The following is a 26857-nucleotide window of genomic DNA, read 5'->3' as shown; positions in this document are numbered from 1 at the left end:
TTTAGGAGCTTCACTATCAGGGACATGCTCTCTTCTTTTTACCACCACTGGGGAGGAAGCACAGGAGCCCGGAGACCTATGCTCAACAATTTCCAAGGTAGCTTCTTCCCCTCCATCATCAGATTTCTGAAAGGGCCAGGAATCCATGAACAACACATCATTATTCCTTTTTCTTTGCACTATTTATTTTGTGATTTATAGCAATTTTACACCTTGCATCTGCTGTTGTAAAACAACAAATTTTCCCATCAGATAAGAAGTTGGCAATAAAAAACCTAATTCTGATTCTGATCCTTGGACAGCCACATGAAAAGGGAAAGTTTAGAGCGATAAGAGGCAAATAACCATAAGACAATAAGACAAAATGTGGGGACAGAAATAATCCATTCAGCCCACCGAGCCTGTTCCGCCATTTCATCATGACTGATTTATTATTCCTCTCAACCCCATTCTCCTGCTTTCACCCCATAACCTTTGATGCCCTTACTAATCAAGAACCTAACAACATCAGCTTTAACTATACTGAATGACTTAGCCTTCATAGAGATCTATGGCAATGAATTCCACAGATTCGAATCTCTATTCTAAAGGTATGTCCTTCTATCTGGTCCATGACTTCCCAACTTAAGGAAATATTCTCTCCACATCCATTCTAACTAGGTCTTTCAATATTTGATAGATTTCAATAAGATTTCACAACCCCCCCCCCCCCGCCACCCCCACCATTCCTCTAAACTCCAACGAGTACAGGCCCAGAGCAATAAATGGTCCTTATACATTTACCCTTGCATTCCTGGAATCATTCTTGTGGAACACCTCTGGACCATCTCCAGTTTGTTAGATAAGGGGCCCATACTGCTCATGATACTGCAAGTGTAATCTAACCAAAGCTGTAGATAATGGGATTAGTTTACTAGATGTTGGTCATCACAGTCAAGGTGGGCTGAAGGGCCTGATTATATTTCACTCAATGACTCTATGAGCATAGTCAATTTTTCCAGATCCTCAACCCAGCCTGACAAAGGGAATTGGACAAATGATAGCTGTAATCATCCTTTCCACTTGTGTCAGCTGTTGTTCCTTTTCAGGCCTTGTGGTGAATTGGGCGGCATTTTTTAAAATTGTTTTTTTACGAGGCCGAGTTGCTAGCTCGATGGTCAACCCTGCACAGATTGAAAGAGTGTAAGGAGCCGGCTGAGTTTGAACCCGGGACCATTTGCCCCTGGGTCTGGTGCTGACGCCACGACACCACTGACCAGTGATAGTGTCAGCTACACCCTTTGAAAAATGTGCATTATACCAATCATGCATTTTGTGGTAAAATAGTCTTTATTACAAGATGTACAGTACATTGAATTAACATTATAAACATAACTATACATCGGAGGACTCTGCTCACACGTGTTATCTGCTCCAGCAGCACCTTGGTACTATAAGTATCTCCTTAAGTTTGAGTGCAACATTTATATTTTTAGCTTTTTTTTAGAAAGGTCTAAATGGTTGAAAATGTGACATTTCTCAGGTGGGCCAATATGTGTATCCATGGTACACAGCTGGGATGTGATGGAAATATCCTATGACGAGAGGGTGGACAAACTTGGGTTGCTTCCTCTGGAGCGGCAAATTCTGAGGGGAGATCTGATGGAGATTTTGAGATCATAATAAGATTCTGAGAGACATTGATGGAGTAGACAGATAATATCTTTTTCCGAGAGCTGTAATGTTGAATACCAGCGGGCATACAGTACATTTAAAATGGGAAGGAGCCATTTCAAAGGAGATCTGAGGGGCAGGTTTTTCACACAGAGAGTGGTGGGTGCCTGGAATGCACTGTCTGGGATGGTGGTAGAGGCAGAAACATTAGAGACTTTTAAGAGATGTTTAGCTAGGCACCTGAATGTGAGGAAGATGGACGGATGTGGACATTGTGTAGGTAGAAGATATCAGTTTTCCAATTGATTACTAATTTAATTTCTTTAGCACAACATTGTGGGCTGAAGGGCCTGTTCCTGCACTATGCTGTTCTGTTCTACATAATAAAAATAAAGTGACATCCACTGCTGTATCCTACAGCCTTTGCTAAATTATTTCCATTTCAAGGCTCATTAAACAAAGACACTGCCTGGTGCAGAAATAATCCTCACAGACTGGTGCATCACAGATTCTTTGCATTGTCTATGGTTGGCTGTCTATATGGTGTGTGTGTGTGTGTGTAGCTACGTGCAGTATGCACTTTGTATGTGTGATGCAATATGTTATCAGCACAGATGTACAGTGAGGATGTATGATATGCACAAATACACTCAGCAGCCACTTTATTAAGTACGCCTATACATGAATGCAAAATCTAATCAGCCAATCACGTGGCAGCAACTCAATGCATAAAAGCATAGGGGCATGGACAAGGGGTTCAGTTGTTGCTCAGACTAAACATCAGAATGGGGGAGAAATGTGATCTAAGTGACTTTGACCATGGACTGGTTGTTGGCGTCAGACAAGGTGGTTTGAATATCTTAGAAACTGCTGATCTCCTGGAATTTTCATGCGGAACATAGTCTCTCAAATTTAGAGAGAATGATGCAAAAAACAAACAAAAAAATCCAGTGAGTGGTAGTTCTGTGGAGGAAAATGAGAGGTCAGAGGAGAATGCCCAGACTAGTTCGAACTGACAGGAAGGCAACAGTAACTCAGAATAACCACGTGTTACAACAGTGGTGTGCAGAAAAGCCTCTCTGAACACACAACACGTCAAACCTTGAAGTGATGGGCTACAGCAGCAGAAGACCACGAATATCTACTCAGTAGCCACTTTATTAGGGACAGGAGGCGCCAAAAAAAAATAGCCACTGATTGGAGTGTATAACGTGTGGGCAATTGTACATGTTGACTGTGTGATGTGCATGCCCATCCACACAACGTGAACAGTGTGTGCCTTTTGTACTGTATCTATCTAGGTGTGGCAGACGGGGATTTGGGGTGATGTCAGTGTTTTATTTTACAATTCTACTTTATCAACCAAACTGACAGCAAAACAATTGGTGGCAATGTATAAAAAAGACACTGAGATCTCTGCAAGGCTCATTAACCCCAAGCACGTACCAAACTTCCACTGAAGTAACTTACAATTTGGTTGCTCAGGTGTTAAGCCCCATGCAATCACAGAACTAACCACTTCTGATTGATCTCATGGTGGTTTGAACCTCATGTTTGGGAAGAAACTATAGCTGATAAGGATGGGATTCAGTAATCATCGCTTCTGGACTGAGAAGGTAACTTAGGAAACTCAGCGGATCGGGGGGGGCAGTGTGTGTGTGTGTGTGTGTGTCTAGATTTCCAGTGTCTGGAGAATCTCTTGCATTAATTTAATTTAGGAGTTTATTTAGTGCAACTAATTGACTTGCAAAGCTACTTGATGTGGTGTAATGTCATATTAATAGTAGATCAGGTGGCAGGTTTTACTCTCCATGGACATAGGTGATCTTGCAGAATACCACACCAATTATGGTCACTTTTATTGATCCATTTTTCTCCCTGATGTTTTGAAAGTATTATTTACATTCACAAACTTATTTTCCCTAGATCAAAGATCTAGCAGCATTACCCCTGCAGCAATGTGGCTGATTTTTAGGAGATGTGAATTTGTTTACAGGATCTGGAAACAATCATCAGGTCAGTCGGCATCTGTGGAAAAGGAAACACGTTATAACTGGAGAGAAAACAGGTCAGTTCCAATTTCCAAGAGAGATTCCAAGGGAGAGGCAGAGAATCATTGCTCATTGCACTGTAACCCTCGGCTTCCCATTGCCTGGTGCTCTAATAACGGGCAGGCTATTTTGGTGCCAGAATTGAGGCATTGCCTCCTAAGGGCGCCATCCATCATTAAGGACCCCCATCACCCCGGAGATGCTCTCTCCTCATTGTTACTATCGAGGAGAAGGCACAGGGGCCTAAAGACAACACTCAGTATTTTAGGAATGGCTTCTTCCCCTTACCATCAGACTTCTGATTGGACAATGAACCCGTCTACACTACTTCATTATATTTCTTTCTATTTTGTTTGTTTTTTTTGCACTTCTTATTTAAATACATATATATTATCTTATTGAAATTTATATTTCATATTATCTATTGCAATGTTCTGCTGCCACTAAACAACAAATTTCACAGCACATGCCAGTGATATTAAACCTGACTTCTAATTCTCATGTGTGGCGACACTTGCGGACGGCTCCCAGCGTATCCGTGGGTGTGTTAGTTGTTAACACAAACAACGTATGTTTCGGTGACATGTGACAAATGAATCTGAAACTGTATCTATTCTCTACATCTCTCCCACTCTAAACCTATCCACCAGTAGCCGCCTACACTGTTGCAATGTTGCCAACAATGTTTTGAGGGAAAAAACTTCATCTTATGTCTATTGCAGTTTCCTGAACTGATTATCGGATTTTCTTAATTTAGACATCTTAATCTTTTCATAAGATATATGAACAGAATTAGGCTATTCAGAACTTAAGCCTTTCTTCCTGCGTACAGTAGAACTATTTCTACCTGTAATTCATTTATGGTTTTTGGCTCAGATTTTCTCTCTTTCTACCTGAACTGTTGAATATTTTTCACTTCCCATGATTAACCATGGACATTGCCACACTTGGTTTCACCCTATCAGAGAAATTCCCTTCGTTCTCTCCCATCTCTAATTACTCAGTGATCAATTGAAGAGGAGAAGATGGCGGCGCACATGGACGCAGTGGTCCCTTGGGGAGGGATAAGTGTATTTAGTGTTTGTTCTGGACGCATAACATACAGTCGGGATATGCTCGTTAACATCAGGGCATACTATGTTGGAAAAACTGATGAGTTCTGGTGTGACATGGACAGTTTACGCTGCTACGGATTACTATTCGCTACCAAGCCGGCTGCTTCCCGAGGGAGGAGGAAGCGAAAGCGCTGTGAGAGAAGACAGAGGAGGGTTAAGAGGGCTGGCATCCATGCTAGGCTAAAAGCTAACTCCACCAGGCCAGCGGTACCATCCCTCCTGCTCTCAAATATCCGCTCCATCGACAACAAGCTGGATGAACTGCGTCTGCTGAGAGAAACACGCAAGGAATTTAAAGACTGCTGTGTGTATGTCTTAATGGAATTCTGGCTCCATGACAACATACCGGACGCGGTGATACAGCTAGAGGGAATGACATCGTTTCGTGCGGACAGAGAGGCAGCTAAGTAAGAGCCGAGGAGGAGGTCTGTGTGTTTATATAAACAAAGACTGGTGTGTGAACGTTACAGTAGCTGCTAAACACTGCCCACCACTGGCTGAATTTCTTCATTGTGAAATGTCGGCCATTCTATCTGCCGAGGAAATTCACCATCATGCTTGTGGCAGCTGTTTATGTAGCTCCCAGTGCCAATGCGAAGGCTAATGCTAATGAAGTACTGGGAGGCCTACATGAAGCCATCAGTGAGCTACTGACTACACATCCTGACAGCTTTGTGGTGATTGCTGGGGACTTTAACCACACCAGCTTAAAGACTGTGTTCCCCAAATTCCTGCAATATGTGGATTTCAAAACCAGAGGAGACAAACACACTGGACTTGGTTTATACCAACACACCACAGGCATACAAAGCAGCCCCCCGTCCCCTTCTTGGCCACTCTGACCACATATCTGTCATGTTAACACCAGCATATAAATGACGGCTTAAACGTGTGAGAGCAGAGAAAAGAGAGATAAGGGTCTGGTCAAAAGAAGCAGCCTCAGCACTACAAGACTGTTTTTCGCACACAGACTGGGACATATTCAAAACAGCAGCCTCCTATGACGACCATACAGACATTGAGCAGTATACGGAGGCAGTAATCAGCTACATAGCCAAATGCACGGAGGATGTCACTGTGATGAAAACCTTCACCGCAGGTGGTTATAAAAAGCCATGGATGACAACAGAGGTGTGTTCACTTCTGAAGGCCCGTGACACAGCCTACAGATCGGGGGACAGGAGTGCACTTCGCTCAGCCAGGTCTGCGCTTTCACTAGGGATCAGGAAAGCGAAAAGGGCCTACGCGGGCAAAATACATGGACACCTCTGTGACACAGGTGACACCAGACGGATGTGGCAGGGAATTAAAGCTCTGACAGACTACAAGATCAGGCAGAAAACTGGTGACAGCGATGCCTCTCTTCCAGACAGGCTTAACAATTTCTTTGCACGCTTGGAAGCATCAAACACTACAGCAAGGGGGAGAGCCAGTCCCTTTTTGCCATCTGACCAGCCGGCTCCAATCATTGATCCAGAGCAAACACGGAGGACCCTTGCCAAGGTCAACCCACAAAAAGCAGGAGGTCCCGACAACATCCCTGGATGTGTGCTCAAAGAATGTGCTGATGTATTAGCAGATGTCCTGACAGACATTTTCAACATCTCCCTTAGTCAAGCTATTGTCCCCAGATGCTTCAAAACCTCCACAATCATCCCTGTAGCAAAGAAATCAGTTGTAGCCTGTCTGAATGATTACCGCCCCGTTGCCATGACCCCCATAGTGATGAAATATTTTGAACGGCTTGTCGAGCCTCATATCACAGCCAGCCTCCCCTCATCGCCGGATCCTCTACAGTTTGCCTATCGTCCAAATCGCTCTACGGAGGGGGCAATATCCACCACACTGCACACAGTTCTCTCTCACCTGGACAACAAAGACACATGCCAGAATCCTGTACATTGATTTCAGTTCAGCGTTCAATACCATCATCCCGCAGAGACTAGTGGAGAAACTGTCGCTGCTTGGCCTTAGCACTGCCATGTGTCGCTGGATTCTGGATTTCTTGACGGAGAGACCACAGTCAGTCTGTGTTGGCAGGAACATCTCTGACTCCATCACACTGAGCACTGGATCCCCACAAGGCTGTGTGCTTAGCCCATTGCTGTTTACACTGCTAACACATGACTGTGCAGCCAGATTCAAGGAGAACATGATCATTAAATTTGCAGATGATACCACAGTGGTGGGGCTCATCAGCAAAAATAATGAAACAATGTACAGGGAGGAGGTCAAACATCTAGAGAGCTGGTGCAGGGATAACAACTAGATGCTTAATGTCACCAAAACCAAGGAGATGATTGTCGATTTCAGACGGTCTCAGCCTGAACACATACCCCTCAGCATCAGCGGCTCCACAGTGGAGAGAGTGGAAAACATCAAGTTCCTTGGGGTGCAAATCTCGGACAATCTCACCTGGTCCAGGAACACCACTGGGATTGTGAAACGGGCCCAGCAGAGATTGCACTTTCTGAGGAAGCTTAAACAAGCATCACTCCCCACTAACATCCTAACTACATTCTACAGAGGCGTGGTTGAGAGTGTGCTGACCTTTTGCATCACAACCTGGTACTCCAGCTGCAGTGCTGTCGACAAAAAAGCCTTGCAGAGGGTGGTTAGGGGAGCAGAGAAGGTTATGGGGGTCTCCCTACCTTCTGTCCAAGACCTCTTTCAGAGTCGATGCCTCCAGAAGACACGGTACATCATTACAGATCCCTCACACCCTCTCCATGAACTGTTTGTTCTTCTGCCATCGGGCAAACGTTACAGGAGCATCAAAACTAAAACCACAAGGCTACTAAACAGCTTCCTCCCACAGGCAGTCAGACTGCTAAATAGCTGCTCTACCTGACTCTGCTTTGGACACTTTTAACTTGCACTGGACACTTATAACTTGATTTTAACTGACATGTGGCTGTTGTGTTTTACTATTTATCATTATGTTTATTATTTAGTGTTGCGTTTGTTATGTTATGATTGCACTGCTCCTGGGAAATGTTGTCTCATTCTGCCCTGCAGAGCTGATGTACGGTTAGAATGACAATAAAGTTTTTTGAATCTTGAATCTTTGAACCTTGAATCTCTCACCCACTTTCTGCTTTTCTTACTTTCCGCTTTTCTTACTTTCCCACCTTTGACCAAGGACTTTGGATTTGAAACTTTAACTATGTGCTTCTTTGCACAGATGCTACCCGGCCTACTGTGTGTTTCTGGCATTTTCTGTTTTTTTTTCCATTTTCCAGTACCTTAAGTTTTTTTTATTCATCAATTGCAGGACCAAAGTGTTGCTGACAAGCCCAGCCATTTCCTCCTTGTACTTGAACTGAGTGAAATGCTGCACCATTTTGAGCACTTTGTTGTGGATCTGTGCCACACACTACAGAACGATGCTAATCAGTGATTGAGATTGAAGCATCAGAAGAGAACTTAGGGCATTTCTCATTTTATTGGGAACGAAAGGGTTAATGCATTTGATGGCTTTGGGTCAGTACTCACTTGTATTTAGAAGAATGGGTGGGGTGGGGGGGAGATCTCATTGAAATCTATCGAATATTGAAAGGTCTAGATAGAGTGAACGTGGAGAGGATGTTCCCTATCGTGGGCGAGTCTGGGATCAGAAGGCATAGCCTCAGGATAGAGCGAGGTCCCTTTAGAATAGAGATGAAGAGGAATTTCTTTCATTGGAGGGTGGCAAATTCTGTGAATTCATTGCTGTAGAAAGCTCTGGAGGCCAAGTCATTTGGTATATTTAAAGTGGAGTTTGATAGATTCTTTATTAGTAAGGGCATCATAAGTAATGGGGAGAAGGCAGAGGAATGGGGTTGAGAGGAATTATAAATCAGCCGAGATGGAATGGTGGAGCAGACTTAATAGGCCAAATGGCCAAATTCTGCTCCTATGTCTTATACTCTTATTATATTTTCGCAGCAAGTTGCAAGTATTTGGAACACACTGACTAAAAACATGCTGAAGAAATACTCACTGAATTTCAACAGTACCTCAAAGATCACTTGCACAGCCATGAGCTGTAGGTATGTGGCCCAAGCACTAAGGTGTAGGATTAATCAAAACAGTGCATTTTATTGGACCAATGGCCTCATTTTGTATCAAAATGCTTTGCTTAAAGGATAGTAGATGTCATTTCCCAAGGGACTTAGGAGCTGCAGTAAGCTTTGCCATTGATTTGTGAACTTGTGAGCCGTTAACTATTGCTATTTTGTCCTTCATATTGGAATTAAGAACTTGTTACTACAATTTTTATTGACCTGCTGCAGTGTTATCTTAAGGATAGTTTAGCAGTGATATGGCCAATTAATACACTCTGTTTGAAGCCTTCGTCAACCATTTCAGCAAAGACTGAACCTTCCTGGACACTGACGAAGGGTCTCGGCCTGAAACGTCGACTGTACCTCTTCCTAGAGATGCTGCCTGGCCCTGCTGCGTTCACCAGCAACTTTGACGTGTGTTGCATCCTGGACACTGTAGTATTGTGCAATAGTGGGATAGGAGCCAAACTAAGTTACCAAGCTCAAAATTAAAGCAGATATCCCTGTCTTTCATAATGACCTAACATTTACAGGAAACTTACAAGCTATTGGTGCTTTAATTTAGTTACATAGCTAGTGTAGTGGAAGTGGTCATTTGCAATTTCAAATTCTTATTGTACAATAAAATTAATTAAAATGTTCAACCTTTATAAATTGGTTTGGCCTCATTTTTTTTTGCACTATATTTTGGTATGGTTGTTGGATTTTTGGAAAGAGTGAAGGGGGATGGAAGCTGGAATGGTAGGATTCACTCAGGTGGAAACATTAGGAGAAAGATGAATCTCCTTGAAACAGTGAAGATTAAGAGAAGATTGATTGAGGGTGTTCAGAATTCTGAAGGGCTTTAGCAGAGCACTTAAGGAGAAGCTAGCATGAGGGTTTCCTTTGGAGCAGGAGTTCCCAACCTTTTTTATGCCATGAAGCCCTACCATTAACTGACAGATTAATGCCCCTGCTTTAGAGCATCTGGAAAAAGAAGCAGAGAGTAAGGCAGCTTTATAAAACCCTGGTTAGACCATACCTGGAATATTGAATTGACTTCTGGTCACCTCATTATAGGAAGGATGTGGAAGGATTAGAGAGGGTGCAGAGGAGATTTACCAGGATGCTGCCTCAATTAAACAGCATGTCTTATGAAGACAGGTTGATCGAGCTAGGGTTTTTCTCTTTGGAGTGAAGGAGGATGAGAGGTGGCTTGTATAAGATGTTAAGAGGCATAGACAGAGTGGACAGCCAGAGACTTATTCCCAGGGTGGAAATGGTTGTAACAAGGGGAAATAACTTTAAGGTGTTTGTAGGAAAGTATATGTGAGCTGGGAGTAGTTTTTTTTACAGAGAGTGGTAAGAGCACGGAGCATGCTGCCAGGGTGGTTTTAGAAGCAGATAGATTAGGGACATACTCAAGTAGCTGCAGGAACTCAACAAGTCAGGCAGCATCTATGGAGAGGAATGAACATTCGAAGTTTGGAAAGGAAAGAAGCCACAATAAGAAAGTGGGGAAGGAGGAGGAGTACAACCTGGCAGGTGATAGGTGAAGCCAGCAGACTACTTGATGGACACATGCTGATAGAAAAATGGAGAGCTATGTGAGAGAGAAAAATTAGATAGAGTGTAGGGTAGGTTAAAGGGGTCAGCACAACATTGTGGGCCGAATGGCCTGTTCTATGTTTAATGGGATCTGTAGAGTGATAGTTCTTAGTCTGAGGAGCCGGATGTTTGGAATTACCTAAACATTTCACACATACTGTAGTTCAAATATTCCTTTCCTTTGACCCAATCCTTTACGGCATAAGTTAGTATACATGTGCACAACTGGTATCTAAAACAGATTTCAGGCTGAAATCATTTGTGAGAAGATTGAAGCAGTATCTTGTGCATTTTCTGTGAAGGTCAGTAAGAACAGTGTGCCATTTCATAACTGGTAGTGTCCACTGCAAGTGGGGAGGCAGCCATTCGGGCATTTCATTAGGGAGAAAAAAAACAATTTGGAAGAAACTTCCCTTTAAAAAACGTGAACATAGGTTATCTTGGAGTCACTGCCCAGCAGGTTCTTTGCAGTGCACTTGTAAAATCCAGTGTCTCTGTTGGACGGGTTCTGGACAATGAGGGACCCTTGCGGGTGGAGGAACTTGTTGCCAATCAGGCGAGCTTGGAGCATTGCCGTGAGCCGAGTCCGGTCCGGCAGCTCCCAGCTTATTTCCGCTTTTGGAATCCCCATGGCCATGCAGTTCAGCTGGACCGCGGCGCCATGACGTGCATAGGTCACAGGCGCCGGTCCGTTGGTGATACGCGGTGGGTAGGCTATGACTATCACCGCCACGCTCATCAAGGTAAGGCCCAGCTCACTCACCGACTTGCAGGTGTAGGTGCCCCTGTCGTACACGGAGGCCTCGTGGACAATCAGGGACCCGTTCTGCAAGAGTGAAAAACGGCCTACAGATTGGGGTCTGCTCAGAACCACCCCGCTGGGTAAAATCCAGGATAACTGAGGCAGGGTGTTGCCTCCACTCATGCAGTCAAGTCGCATGCTCTCCCCGGGTAAAACCTTGATCAGGTTCGTGTATCGATTGCGTATCTCTGGTTGGTGTTCAATCTCCAAGGTGACAAATCTCTCCACAGAGCCGACTGTATTCCTGGCTATGCAGCGATAAGAACCAGCCTCTGTGGCGGTAGGGCTGCTGATGTGCAGTGTGCCGTCCCTTGCGTGGTACATCTTTGGTAGCTGCTGACCAGACATCAGTTTCTTTCCATTCGGTAAGATCCAGGTTACCTCCGGGGTGGGGCTCCCTCTGGTGGAGCAGTTAAGGTTAACGCTATTGCCGATCACAATGGCGACCCCGGCGTTCAGTGGGTTGGTAAATGAAGGCTTCTCCAGGCTGTTCTGCACTTCCAACTGCACTGTGAGCCTAGCCTCACCTCCTTCGTTGCGAGCAATGCATACAAACTGGGCTCCGTCTGACAGCTTCGGGCTCCTGATGTCCAGAGTGCCATTGCGGTGCACCTGAATTCTATCCCCATGGTACGGCGTGGTCACAATAATGTTCTCAGGCAGCACCCACATAACCCGCGGAGTAGGTATGCCTTCTGCTCTGCAGTCAATCAGCTTGCGGCTTTCCTTCATTGCCGTGTCCTTGACTATCGTGTTCGCGTTCTTCCACCCGTTAATGCTCGGGGGTTCAATAACTACTCGCACGGTGACGATCCTTCTCCTCTCCCCAGCTGTGTTTCTGGCTGTGCACGTGTAGTTCCCGCCATCCGACCTCTGGACCTTCTGTATGAACAGAGTGCCATCGGTGCTCAACTGGTACTTCGACGAGGGAAAGATCAGCTTGTTAGTTGGAGAGCGCCAGGTGACCCAGGGGGTCGGTTCCCCCTTGGTTTCGCACTTCAATGAGGAGGCCTCGCCGTACGCCACCTCAACAAGAGAGGGGGCGTGACCCTTGAAGGTCGGCGGCTCGGCCAGCACCTTCACGTTGACTCTCATCTCATCCTTGCCGATCTGGTTGACAGCGTAGCACGTGTAGTCGCCTTCATCCTTCAGGTCAACCTCGTTGAAGTAAAGGGTACCGTTATCAAAGACTGTGTACCTTCGCATCCTTGTTCCACTGTCATCTGACTGCATGACGCTGTTGACCATGGTGCCGTCTGGCAAGCCCCACGAGATCTCGGGATCTGGTAGCCCTGATGCTATGCAATCAACTTTTAGGTCTTTACCATACATCACCTTATGGTTGGCATCTTGCTTATATTCAATCTTCGCTGGTTTCATCATGACGTTGACCTTAAGCACCATGAAGTCATCCCCCATGTTGTTTCTGGCGATACACAGGTAATCTCCTGCATCTTTGTCTGTGACAGACTGGACCATCAGAGTGCCATTGTCGAACACTTTGATTCTCTTGCTGTAACTGCAAAACAAACCACATAGAGCTGGTATTGGTATCGTTATATTAGTAACACAGAACACTACAGCATCGTACAGGAGCTTTGGCCCACAATGTTGTGCCAACGTTTTAACCTGCTCAATGATCTATCTAACCCTTCCCTCTTACATAGCCTTCCATTTGTCTTTCTTTTCTTTTCAAATCTTTTTATTATTATTATATTATTCAAAAATAAGACGAGTACATCGAAGTAAGCAACACTTATAATGTCTCAAAGGAAAAAAACATTATTTTAAAGATTGAAAAATTTTGGTGATAATAAAAAACCCTACTAAGCAGAAAAAGTGGGGGAAAAAACCCCATTAGGTGTACAACCCTGGAGCCAAGCGTCATACAAAAAGCTTCTAAAGATAAACATCAAACCGCCAGCATCCATTTTTCTTTCATATGAGATAGCTTGAAAGCATTGCCATGGTGTAAATTTTATTTGTTGGCTATCCTAGCTATGCAAAGTTGCCTTATAGAACTTAGAACATTACAGCACAGCACCGCTCCTTTGGCCACAATGTTATGCTGAAAACATCACCGCCATTGGTCGAATCAAAGGTGGCGGCAAGTCAGCAGATAGGAGGGAGATTGAAAATCCGGCTGAGCGGTGCCACGACAACAACCCCTTACTCAATGTCAGTAAGACCAGTAAGAGCTGATTATTGACTTCAGGAGGAGGATGCCGAAGGTCCATGAGCCAGTCCTCAATGGAGAATCGGAGAATCAGGGGTGGATATGGTTAGCAACTTTAGATTTCAGAGGATCTGTCCTGGGTCTAGCACATAGGTGCCGTTATGAAGAAAGCATGGCAGTGCCTCTACTTAGAAGTTGGCAGAGGTTTGGCATGACGTCTAAAACTTTGACAAACTGCTATAGATGTGTAAGTATAGAAACATAGAAAATAGGTGCAGGAGTAGGCCATTCGGCCCTTCGAGCCTGCACCGCCATTCAGTATGATCATGGCTGATCATCCAACTCAGAACTCTGCCCCAGCCTTCCCTCCATGCCCCCTGATCCCTGTAGCCACAAGGGCCATATCTAACTCCCTCTTAAATATAGCCAATGAACTGGCCTCAACTGTTTCCTGTGGCAGAGAATTCCACAGATTCACCACTCTCTGTGTGAAGAAGTTTTTCCTAATCTCGGTACTAAAAGGCTTCCCCTTTATCCTCAAACTGTGACCCCTCATTCTAGACTTCCCCAACATCGGGAACAATCTTCCTGCATCTAGCCTGTCCAATCCCTTTAGGATTTTATATGTTTCAATAAGACCCCCCTTCAATCTTCTAAATTCCAACGAGTATAAGCCTAGTTCATCCAGTCTTTCATCATATGAAAGTCCTGCCATCCCAGGAATCAATCTGGTGAACCTTCTTTGTACTCCCTCTATGGCAAGAATGTCTTTCCTTAGATTAGGAGACCAAAACTGCACACAATACTCCAGGTGTGGTCTCACCAAGGCCTTGTACAACTGCAGTAGTACCTCCCTGCTCCTGTACTCGAATCCTCTCGCTATGAATGCCAGCATACCATTCGCCTTTTTCACCGCCTGCTGTACCTGCATGCCCACTTTCAATGACTGGTGTATAATGACACCCAGGTCTCGTTGCACTTCCCCTTTTCCTAATTGGCCACCATTCAGATAATAGTCTGTTTTCCTGTTTTTGCCACCAAAGTGGATAACCTCACATTTATCCACATTAAATTGCATCTGCCATGAATTTGCCCACTCACCTAACCTATCCAAGTGTAGTGGGAAGCATATTGACTGGTGACATCATGACCTGATATGGAAACAGCAGTGCCCTTGAATAGAAAATCCTACAAAAAGTAAAGACATGGTGCAGTTCATATTGGGTAAAGCCCTCGCCACCATTGAGCACATCTACATGGAGCATTGTCACAGGAAAGCGGTATCCATAATCAGGGACCCCCACCACACAAGTAATGCTCTCTTCTCGCTGTGACCATCAGGAAAAAGGTACAGGAGCCTCAGGACTCACACCAGCAGGTTCAGGAACAACCATCAGGCTCTTGAACCGGAGGGATAACTTCATTTGTCCCATTACTGAACTATTCCCACAAACTATAGACTCACTTTCAAGGACTCTTCATTTTGTGTCTCGATGTCTATTGCTATTTATATATCTTTTTTTCTTCTTTTTTGTATTTGCACAGATTGTGGTCTTGCACGTTGGTTATTTGTCCACCCTATTGGGTAGAGTCTTTTGTTGATTCTATTATATTTCTTAGTTTTACTGTGAAATCTCAGGGTTGTCTATAGTGACGTATAAATATTTTGTTAATAAATTTACTTTGAATTTTGATCAATCTAACCTTTCCCACCTGCATTTTTCTATCATCCATATGCCTATTTACGAGCTTCTTACATGCCCCTAATGTATCTCCTTCTACCACCATCTCTGGCAAGAGTTTGACGCACCCACCACTTTCTATGTAAATAAATTACCTTTGACAGCCCCCCTATACTTTCCACCAATCACCTTAAAATTATGTTCCTTTGTATTAGCCATTTCCACTCTGGGAACAAGTCTCTGTCTATACACTTGATCTACACATCTTACCATTCTATGGCCCTATCAAGTCACTTCTCATCCTCCTTCGCTCCAAAGAGAAAAGCCCTAGCTCGCTCAATCTATCTTCCCAAGATGTGCTGTCTAGTCCAGACAGCATCCTGGTAAATGGTCAAAGGTAGCAAGGTGCTGTGAAAGACTTGTCTTGCATACTGTCATGGTCCCGACTGAACAAGTTTTGCCGCTTCAATTCCCCAGAGTATGATTAGCTGTTGCCACACCTTTGAGTCTCAGGCTATCAACTATTGCCTGCCACAATCCTTCATGGAAAGCCTGAACTTAACGGGCTCAGCTGAGCACTCAGAGCACAATCGTAGGAGTTCCATGTCTAGCACTACTATTTGTGATATTGCCTTTGGATGTCGTTTGTGTCGTCTTGTTTATCTCCAGTCTGAGTTAATTCTAGATCGTACTCTGCACTTGGGTTCACCATTATCCATAGCTCTCATGTTGCGCATGCTGTTCATTGAGATCAAATCATTACATAGTGCATTGAGTTAGAGCATTGTAAGTCAGTAACAATGGGTAATAGAGTATAAAACGTACAGGGAAAATGCAGTGCAGATAGACAATAAAGCACAGGATCACACTGAGGCGGACTGTGAGGATAAGGATCCATTTTATCATACGAGGCCCATTCAAGACTCTGATAACAGCAAGATGGAAGCTGTCCTTGAGCCTGGTGATATGTGCCTTCAGGCTTTTGAATCTTCTGCCCAATGGGAGAGGGGAGAAGAGAGAATGTCTGACCTGGGTGGGGTATGGTTATGTTGAGCAGGAGTAGTATAAACAGAACAGTGAGAAATTTAGTGACAAGATTCAAGATTGTATAATGCAATTTCCAGTATGCAATGAAAAGAAGAACGAAATAATTGTTACTCCAGATCCAATGCAGTGCCAAAAAAACCCACAATAAAATAAAGAACACAATGATATTTTAAATAAAACACAATAGGCAAATACATAGATTGATTGCATGTCCATAGAGTGACTCTAGGCACAGGAGTGTCTGTACACAAGTTGACTGACAGCAAGTGATAAAGTAGTGGTTGTTTGGGGTGTGTTAGTGGGTGGAGGTGTTGATCAGCCTTACTGCTTGGGGAAAGAAACTGTTTTTGAGTCTGGTGGTCCTGGTGTGGATATTATGTAGCCTCTTCTCTGGTGGGAGTGGGACAAATAATCCATGAGCAGGGTGGGTGGGATCCTTCATGGTGTTACTGGCCCTTTTCTAACACCTTTCTGTATATATGTCCTTAATGATGGATAGGTTGATGCCAGAAAGGTGTTGGGTAGTTTTGTCTACCATTTAGAGTCTTCCTGACTGTCACAGTACAGTTTCCATACCATGCAGTGATGCAGCTTGTTAGGATGCCCCAAACTGCTCATCTATAGAATGACATGAGCATAGAACAGCATAGTCCAGCTTTCTTCAGCCTCCTCAGAAAGGAGAGCTATCGACGAGTGGGATATAACAGTTGAAGTGTGTAGAGGGCACCACTGTAGTGGATCAAATCTCAAATAATCTTGAGTTTGAGTACAAGAAAGAGATAGAGAACCTAGTGGTATGGTGCCATGACAACGACCTTTCCCTCAATGTCAGTAAAGCCAAAAAGCTGGTCATTGACTTTCAGGAAACATTTCTGTTTAGATCCACAGTTTTGAAGCCAAGAGGGTTGAGAGCATCAAGTTCCCAGGAGGGAATACCACTATTAGCTTGTCTTTACCCAATCACGTGCATGCCATGGACATGAAAGTGCACAGGCGCATGCTCTTCCTCAGGAAGGTAAAGAAAGCTGGCATTCTCTGTTGACCCTCACCATTTTTTCATAGTTTCACCATTAAAAGCATCCTATCGCAGTGCATCACAACATTGGTATTGCAATTGCTCAGCCTGAGACCAAAAGAAGCTACAGAGAGTTGTGAATTCTGATCAGCACATCACAAAAACCAGCTGTCCCTCCATAGATTCTGTCTATACTTCTCACTGCCGCAGTAAAGCAGTCAATATAATCGAAATCTCCATGCATCCCAGATATTTTCCATTCTCCCCCTTCCCACTGGGCACATGATACCAGAGCCTGAAACCAGGTACCCTCAGGTGTAAAAACAGCTTTCATACCACGGTTATACAACTATTTAGCAGTTCCCTGCTAAGATTAAATGGGCTCTTCAAAGTTCAAAAGTTCAACGTAAATTTATTATCAAAGTGCATATACGTCACCATATGCAACCATGAGATTCATTTTCTCGTGGGCATACATCGATAGAATAATAACCATAACAAAATCAATGAAAGACTGCAAAACTTTGGCATTCAACCACAGTGCAGAAGACAACAAACTATGCAAATACAAAATAAAGAAATACTAATAATAAATTAAAAAACAATAAATATTGAGGACATGTGATGGAAATAGATCCATTGGTTGTGGGAACATTTTAAAGATGGGGCAAGTGAAGTTATCCAAGAGCCTGATGGTTGAGGGACAATAACTGTTTGTGAACTTGGTAGTGCGAGTCCTGAGGCTCTTGTACCTTCTTCTTGATGGCAACACGTGAAGAGAGCATATCCTGGGTAGTGGGGGTCCTTGATGATGTATGCTGCTTTCCTGGAACAGCATTCCATGTAGATGTGCTCAATGATGGGAAGGGTTTCACCAGGGATGGACTGGGCCGTATCCACTAATTCTTGTATGAATTTTTGTTCAAGGGCATAGGTGTTTCTATACCAGGCTGTGACGCAACCAGTCAATTAGCTCTCTGCCATGTATCTGTTGAAGCTTGTCAAAGTATTAGATGTCATGCCAAATCTTTGAAAACTCTGAAGGAAGTAGAGGCACTGCCATGCTTTCTTCATAATTACACTTGTGTGCTGGGCTCACTTTTGCCCTCTTAGATGGACTCTTGACTTCACAATCCACTTAAGGCTTTGTACCTCATTGCCATTCTCCACTGCACTTTCTCTGTAACTGTGACATTAGATTCTGTATTCTGTTATTAGTTTTCCCTTGTAATACTTCAATGTGTGGGCACGTGGCCAAGTGGTTAAGGCATTGGACTAGCGACCTGAAGGTTGTGAGTTCGAGCCCCAGCCAAGGCAACATGTTGTGTCCTTGAGCAAGGCACTTTACCACACATGTCTGCGATGACACTGGTGCCAAGCTGTATGGGTCCTAATGCCCTTCCCTTGGACAACATTGGTGTTGTGGAGAGGGGCGACTTGCAGCATGGGCAACTGCTTGTCTTCCACACAACCTTGCCCAGGCCTGCGCCCTGGAGAGTGAAGACTTTCCAGGTGCAGATCCATGGTCTCGCAAGACTAACAGATGCCTTTACTTACTTCAATGTACTGACATGATGAAATGATCTGTAGGGATGGCATGCAAAGCAAAGCTTTGTTCCACTGTACCTCAGTACTTTTGACAACGACAGACCAATTTAATTTATATTTTTCCAGGAGAAAATTATAATTTTTAGTATTAACACTTTTATCCATTGCTTGAAGTTTACCTAGATTTAATACAAAAACTCTTTATATAGTACATGCCATTTAACTGGAAAGGGTGAAGAGTAGATTCATGAGTATGCTACTGGAACTAGTTATAAGAAGAGACTAGATAGTCTAATTTGCTTTTCCTTTGAGCCTAGATGATACCTGCTAGATGTGTATGAAATGATGCGGAGTGGAGATATGGAGGCTGGTCAAAACTAGAATGCCACAGTAATGTAGCGGGGAGCACGACATTTTGCGGCTCAGGATGCAAGATTGGGATTCAGTTTCAGCCACTGGCTGTAAGGATTAAGTATGCTCTCCCAGTGACCATGTGGGATCGCTCCAGGTGTTCCGGTTTCCTCCCATATTCCAAAAGTATACCGGTTAGGATTAATGAGTTGTAGGCACGCTACGCTGGTGCCTGAAGAGTGGTGACACAATCCTCGCTGATTTGACATGACACAAAATGATGCATTTCACTATACCTTTTGATGTACATGTGACAATTAGATCTAATCTTTAGAGGACAACAATTTAAGGTGAGAGGAGGAAGATTTAAAGGGGACCTGAATGGAAATAATTTCACGCAGGCGATGGTGCGCATATGGAACGAACTGCCAGAAGGGAGCGATATGGGTTGACACAGTTACAATATACAGTATGTTCCCTTGTTCGCTTCTCTCTCCCAGCTACCTTTGTTAAGGCCCCTTAGAATCTTACGAAGTTGAATGAGGTCACCCTTCTTGTATTCAGTTACAATCGCGTCATTATAGGAAGGATATGAAAGCTTTAGAGATGGTGCCAAAGCAAATTGCCAGGATGCTGTCTAGGTTGGAGAGCAAATCTTACGAGGATAGGTTAAGTGAGCTAGAGGTTTTCTCTTCGGAGCAAAGCAGGACGTTAGAGGTGTATATGATGATAAGAAGCATAGATTAAGTGAACAGCCAGAGACTTTTTTCCCTAATAAGAGAGGGCATAATTTTAAGGTGATTGGAGGAAGGTGTAGGGGCTGTCGGAAGTTTTGTAAGTATTTTATACTGAGTGTAGTGGGTGTGCTACCAGGGGTGGTGGTAGAGGCAGGCACATTAGGGACATTTTAGAGACTTTTAGACAGGCACTTGGATGAAATAAAAATGGAGGAGTATGTAGGAGGGAAGGGTTAGATTGATCTTAGTGTAGGTTACAAGATCAGCATAATATCGTTGGCCAAAGGTACTGTATTGTGCTGTAATGTTCTACGTTCTTCCAAACTCCCAAGAACTTGAGACCAAACTGTCTTGTTCCTCTTGAAAGGACAACCCTTCTATGCAAGGAATTATACTGGTAAGCCTCCTTTTGTGCTCTCAAACAACTATATCTTTCTTTAGTGACGCGGACCAAAACTGTGCACATATTTTCCAATGAGGCCTTACTGACACCCTGTGTAAGTGTAACAAAATCTCCCTTTTCCATCTGGGGAGGTGTAATAATGCAAGAGGGTATATAAGGATTGGGAGACTATCATGAAGAAATGGATGTAGCTTGGAAAGCATGTCCTTCACATTAATTGCATCAGTCAATAAGGTGATTAAAAGGCAAAAAGGTTATTTTCCTTTAAAGGAGTCGGAAGGTTAAGCTAGAACAGGCAGGTTTGAGTGTTACATCAAGAGTAATTTTTTATTAATTGCCTGTTATGCCACTGGTGTTTAGGGCAACAATGAAGGTCCTCTAACTCTGTCCTTGGCCACATAAAAGGAATCTTCATTGCTGTTTCTGTTACAATTTTTTTTGCCCAGTCAGGGTTGTTGGTCTTGAGCTGAACCACTGAACCTGGAGGACCAGTGGACGACTCGCAGTCTGGCCTCTATCCTTTGATTTATCAGGACCCTACCAAGAGACAAAGCACAAGGCCCTGACTCCAGCCTACGTTGCTCTCCAGGTCATTGAGGCACGCACACCTCCAAACCCTACAACAAAGTTGTGATCCTCTTGAAGGATCAATGGACACTTTATTAGGCCATTGCACACCTGCTTGTTAATGCAAATATTTGATTGGCCAATAATACAGCAGCAACTCAATGCACTAAAGCATGCAGATACAGTCAAAAGGTGCAGTTGCTGTTCAGACCAAACATCAGAATGGGAAAGAAATGTGATCTAAGTGACTTTGACTGTGGAATGATTGTTGGTGTCAGACAGGGTTATTTGAATATCTCAGAAATTGGTGATCTCCTGGGATTTTCACGCACAAGTTTCTAGCATTTACAGAGAATGGTGCGATAAATGCAAAAAAAATCCAGTGAGTGGCAGCTCTGTGCATGAAAATTCCTTGTTCATGAGAGGTCAGAGGAGAATGGCCAGACTGCTTCAAGCTGACAGGAAGGCCATAATAATTGAAATAACCATGTGATACAACAGTGACGTGCAGGAGCGCATCTCTGAATGCACAACACATCGAACATTGAAGTCGATGGGCTACAGCAGCAGAAGACCACAAACATACACTCAGCGACCACTTTATCTGGTTCATGAGATACCGAATACCTCCTATATTAGGTACCTAATATAGGTACATTTATACATATTAGGAATTTGCTGTGATGTATTGGTAAGGGCATGACATGCAACAAACAACAATAACATTCAACAATTATAAAGAATAATATGAAAAAATAAAGAATTCTATAGAAATAAAAAAAGCTGGTAAAGTCAGTTAAAGGATCGATATGAAAGAAAAACTAAATAAATTAATACCAGCATGTATTTACAACGTAAGCAGCATTTTCAAGAGAGGTTTAAAGCGTTTACAATGCAGTTCAGTGACAGGTAGCATGTATTTCTTGTCTCCATATTACAGGAAAGATTTACAAGGATGTTGCTGGGACTTGAGGGACTGAGTTATGGAGGGAAGTTGAGCAGACTGGGACTTTATTCAGAGTGTAAGGGAATGAAGGTGATTTTATAGAGTGTACAGTATCATGAGAGGGTGATGGGTGGAGATACATCTCTACCAATGGAGGTGTAAGATGCTCCCTTAGGCAAGGTGTAGCACCTGCTTATCCCTCTAATCAGGGTCATGTGAGGCGATAAGAGCAGGTGGTGGATGGTCGTACGAGCAGCTGGTGCATAACACAAATCCCGGTTATGCGACCACTGGTGCCAGGAGACAATCTCTGAAGAGCATTGTAAGTGGCTGGGGTCGCCCAACTTGTAAAGACCCTGTCCAGAAGAAGGCAATGGCAAACCACTTCTGTAGAAAAATGTCTGTAGCAAACTACCTGTCCCTATGGCTTCATGTGACCCTGTTTGGCAGGGGGTGGGGGTTAAGCAGGGGCTATATCTTGTCTAAGGATGACTTACAGGATAGTGGGGGGAAGGAGTGTCTTTTATCTACTTGGTGGAGACATATCTCCGCCCGCAGCCATAACCCTAACCATAGGTCTTTGGAGTGTGGGAGGAAATGGGAACACCTGGGGGAAACCCACAAAGGCATGGGGGAACGTACACGATCCTTACAGACAGCGGTGGGAAACCAACCCCCCTTCTGTTTAGAATAGTTTTTTTTCTTTTTCTTAGATAAAAATTCCTAATAGTCCTTCCTTTTTTCATATATTGATAAGAGGAGAATGAATTACATTCTTTTTTTTCTGTATTACACACTCTATATCAAATTTATACTTTGTAGATCAATACTATGTGTGATTCTGATGCTGTTTATTTTACCTTCTGTACGTACTGTTATTGACATATATACCAGAGATATTCTCCTCCTGTTTGTACACACACTTTTTAAAAAAATTAATTAAAAGATTGAAAAAAGAAAGAAAGGAAACCGACCCCAATCAGTGATCGACGTTGCTGTAAGCTGATCTCACTAATTGCCTAGCTACTCTGCCACCATGGGATCAATCCTATCTATTTGAGAAGCCAGGCAGGGTCACATCATGGCATCTCATTCAAAAACCCACCACCTCCATCAGAACATTACTCCCCTATATCCACGTTGGAGTGTCAATCCTGGCTCTGTGCTCTTCTCTTGAACACAGCCTTCCAACTTTGAGGGAAGTGAAGCCCATACCTCAGTGAGGCATGCGTTCAGCCTTGTGAGAAACTGAGAGGGCTTTCACTGCAATAGCAGCAATGACTCGGAGGGTAGTATATGCTGACATATACAGCAGGTACGTACTTTAATAATAAATTTTCTTTTGAAATTTTTGAACTTTTTGAACAACACATCCCTCCAGTGAAATGCTCAGCTGGTTACCGAGCGTCCTTACTGTACCTGTAGCGTGAATCCACGAGCAACTTTGAAGGCAGTCTCCAGAATACCCTTGGTCCTGGATTTCCGGCTGCCTCACAGTCCAGCTGCAGAATGCTTCCGTAACTAACGTCCACTCTTTGAGGAGAAGACAGGGTGATCTTCGCTGTGGCCGAGTGCTTCCGGATTCCAATGCCCACCGTCCTCCTGGCCACACCAACCACGTTGGTGGCCACGCACTCGTAAGTGCCCACTTCCCGCGGCGACAGGTGGCGGATGTAGAGGGTGCCGTTCGGGAACACAAACAGGTTGCCGTTGATGAACTGGGAAGGCCGGATCTGCATGCCGCCCGCCAGGATCCAGCGGACGTTGGCGGGTGGGGCCGCCCTGGTGGTGCAGTGGGCATGGACGGACTGGCCCAGTGCCGCTGAGACGTTCTCCACCCTCTGCCCCAGGATCCGAGGGGGCAGGGCGGAGACGTGCAGCCTCACTGTTACCACATCAGCCCCCGCTGCATTGCCGGCAATGCACCTGTAGACCCCCCGGTCGGAAAAGGTGGTCTGCCGGATGCCCAGCATCCCATCAGCAGCCAGCGTCACGCTGCCATCTGCGTCGCCCGGCGCCCGCAGCATGCGCCGGCTTGGCAGCAACCAGGCGACATGCGGGACCGGGCTCCCTACGGCCTTGCACTCCGCCGTGAATGGCTCGCCCAGGTAGACTGTGGCATCCCGATGACGGGCTTCGGATATCCGAGGTGGCTGGGCCAATACAACTAGGGTGGCCAGCATCTGGTCGGTGCCATGAGGGTTCTGCGCCACACACAGGTACTGCCCGCGGTCCTGCACCTCGGCCGCGCGGATACTGAGGGTCCCGTTGCCAAGGACTTCAAACCTCACTGAACTGCTGCTTGTGGTCATCACTGCCCCTGTAAGAAACACAAAGTCTTGAAGACTGAATGGAATCATAGAACATATTTAAATATTTAACACTAGAGGGCATGCATTTATGTTGAGAGAGGGTTCATAGATCAAAGTACGTATGCAGTATACAGCCCTGAAATTCGTCTTCCCCACAGACAGTCACGACACAGATAAGAACCATGGAACCGATCTGCTCAGAGAAAACCATCAAACATCAAACACCCCTGCCCCACCATGCAAACAGCAACAAAAAAAAATCAAAAAACACGGAATATAAAATACATATTTCAGTACAGTTCTTTGGAAATCTCTGGAGCATTTTTTTCATGGAGAATTTTCGGTGCCTGGAATGTGCTGCCAGTGGTGGTGGTGGAGGCACGTACATTAACTGTATTTAAGAGACACCTAGATGGGCACACGTTTCTCTGCAGGCATAGGAGGCTGGTCTGCCCATCGTTGGCTTGCCCAGCCCAAAATGTAACTCTCTAGGCTAATCCTTCTTCCCTGTTTTCAGTCCATTTACCCATTACCCATCACCAGGGCATTTTATAAATCATAGAGCTAAACAGGACCAACAACCCATCCCCACCGTTAACAGATGTCCTCTCGTTGCTACCATTAGTAGGAGGTACAGGAGTTTGAATACACTAACTTAATGATTCAGGAACAGCAGAGACTGCACTTTCTGAGGAAGCTTAAACAAGCATCACTCCCCACTAATATCTTAACTACATTCTACAGAGGTGTGGTTGAGAGTGTGCTGACCTTTTGCATCACAACCTGGTACTCCAGCTGCAGTGCTGTCGACAAAAAAAGCCTTGCAGAGGGAGCAGAGAAGGTTATTGGGGTCTCCCTACCTTCTGTCCAAGACCTCTTTCAGAGTCGATGCCTCCAGAAGACACAGCACATCATTAAAGACCCCTCACACCCTCTCCATGAACTGTTTGTTCTTCTGCCATCAGGCAAACGTTACAGGAGTATCAAAACTAAAACCACAAGGCTACTAAACAGCTTCCTCCCACAGGCAGTCAGACTGCTAAATAGCTGCTCTACCTGACTCTGCTTTGGACACTTTTAACTTGCACTGGACACTTATAACTGATTTTAACTGACATGTGGCTGTTGTGTTTTACTATTTATTGTTATGCTTATTATTTAGTGTTGCATTTGTTATGTTATGATTGCACTGCCCCTGAGAAACGCTGCCTCATTCTGCCCTGCAGAGCTGATGTACGGTTAGAATGACAATAAAGTTTTTTGAATCTTGAATCTGAAACAGCTTCTTCCCCTCCATCACCAGATTTCTAAATGGAGAATGAACCCGTGAACACTACCTCAATATTTGTCTTCTCTTTTTGCACTATTTATTTAATTTAGTTTTCTTCTTGATATACAGTGCACTTATTGTAATTTATATATTTTATTATTATGTATTGTAAAGTATTGCTGCAACAAATTAAATAAATAAGTAACAAATTTCGTGACATATGACTCTGATTCCGTATCCGATATCCTCTTCAACTAGCCGTGCACAACAGAGCTGGAGCTACCATTTCTTCTGCCACTTACCAGTAATTTAGAAAGGCCAATTAAACTACAACCCAGCATATAACCATCTAACCATATAACAATTACAGCACGGAAATAGGCCATCTCGGCCCTTCTAATCCGTGCTGAACTCTTACCCTATCCTAGACCCACCGACCTGCACTCAACCCATAACCCTCCATTCCTTTCCTGTCCATATATCTATGCAATTTAACTTTAAACGACAACATCGAACCTGCCTCAACCACTTCTGCTGGAAGCTCGTTCCACACAGCTACCACTCTGAGTAAAGAAGTTCCCCCTCATGTTACCCCTAAACTTTTGTCCTCTAATTCTCAACCCATGCCCTCTTGTTTGAATCTTCCCCACTCTCAATGGAAAAAGTCTAACCACGTCAACTCTATCAATCCCCCTCATAATTTTAAACACCTCTATCAAGTCTCCCCTCAACCTTCTACACTCCAAAGAATAAAGACCTAACTTGTTCAACCTTTCTCTGTAACTTAGGAGATGAAACCCAGGCAACATTTTAGTAAACCTCCTCTGTACTCTCTCAATTTTATTGACATCCTTCCTATAATTCGGTGACCAGAACTGTACACAATACTCCAAATTTGGCCTCACCAATGCCTTATACAAATTCAACATTACATCCCAACTCCTATACTCAATGCTCTGATTAATAAAGGCCAGCATACCAAAAGCTTTCTTCACCACCCGATCCACATAAGATTCCACCTTCAGGGAACTATGCACCATTATTCCTAGATCCCCCTGTTCTAAAGCATTCTTTAATGCCCTACCATTTACCATGTATGTCCTATTTTGATTAGTTCAACCAAAATATATCTTTGAGATGTGGGAGGAGAAGATGGCAGTGCGCGCGGCCATTCCGAATGATATCGTATCTGTGAAGTAGGATGCCGTGCACAATCCTGATTTGATAGAGACAGACATGAAGAAGCACGGAGAAACATCTGGAGAAACTTCTGAAATGCCCGTTTCGCTGCCGCTGCTACTGTGCGATCGAGAATCTCCGGAGGGAAGGCCCCAAATCCCCGGCCTTGCCTGTTGCCGGGGCCGGGGTCGAAGCGCACAGCGGAGATGGTGCTCGGTGCTCGGTGTCGGGGAGCTGGTTGGAGGCTCGGAGTTTTCGGATGGACTCGGAGTCGGACTGTGGTCGGATGCTGCATTGGCAAGTTTGCGGCGCTGGAGGTTTACCGTCTGCGTGAGATGATGGGACTTTCGAGAGACTTTGAGACTGTACC

General features: G+C 44.3%; 1 protein-coding gene across 1 annotated transcript in view; it reads right to left on the bottom strand.

Annotated features, from left to right (window-relative positions):
- Window positions 1-1285: 1285 nt before the first annotated feature.
- The window catches only part of mxra5a (matrix-remodelling associated 5a), a 58499-nt gene continuing 32927 nt past the window's right edge, over window positions 1286-26857 (bottom strand). Inside the window, exons 5-6 of the mRNA XM_072262640.1 lie at window positions 23146-24046; window positions 1286-12773 (exon numbers count right to left, since the gene is read on the bottom strand). Of these exons, the coding sequence (XP_072118741.1) occupies window positions 10868-12773; window positions 23146-24046 (2807 nt within the window). The 3' untranslated portion in view covers window positions 1286-10867. The remainder of the gene's footprint in view (window positions 12774-23145; window positions 24047-26857) is intronic.

Source organism: Mobula birostris, chromosome 7, assembly GCF_030028105.1.
Source record: "Mobula birostris isolate sMobBir1 chromosome 7, sMobBir1.hap1, whole genome shotgun sequence".
Classification (NCBI taxonomy): domain Eukaryota; kingdom Metazoa; phylum Chordata; class Chondrichthyes; order Myliobatiformes; family Myliobatidae; genus Mobula; species Mobula birostris.
This window is presented reverse-complemented; position numbering and strand designations above follow the sequence as displayed.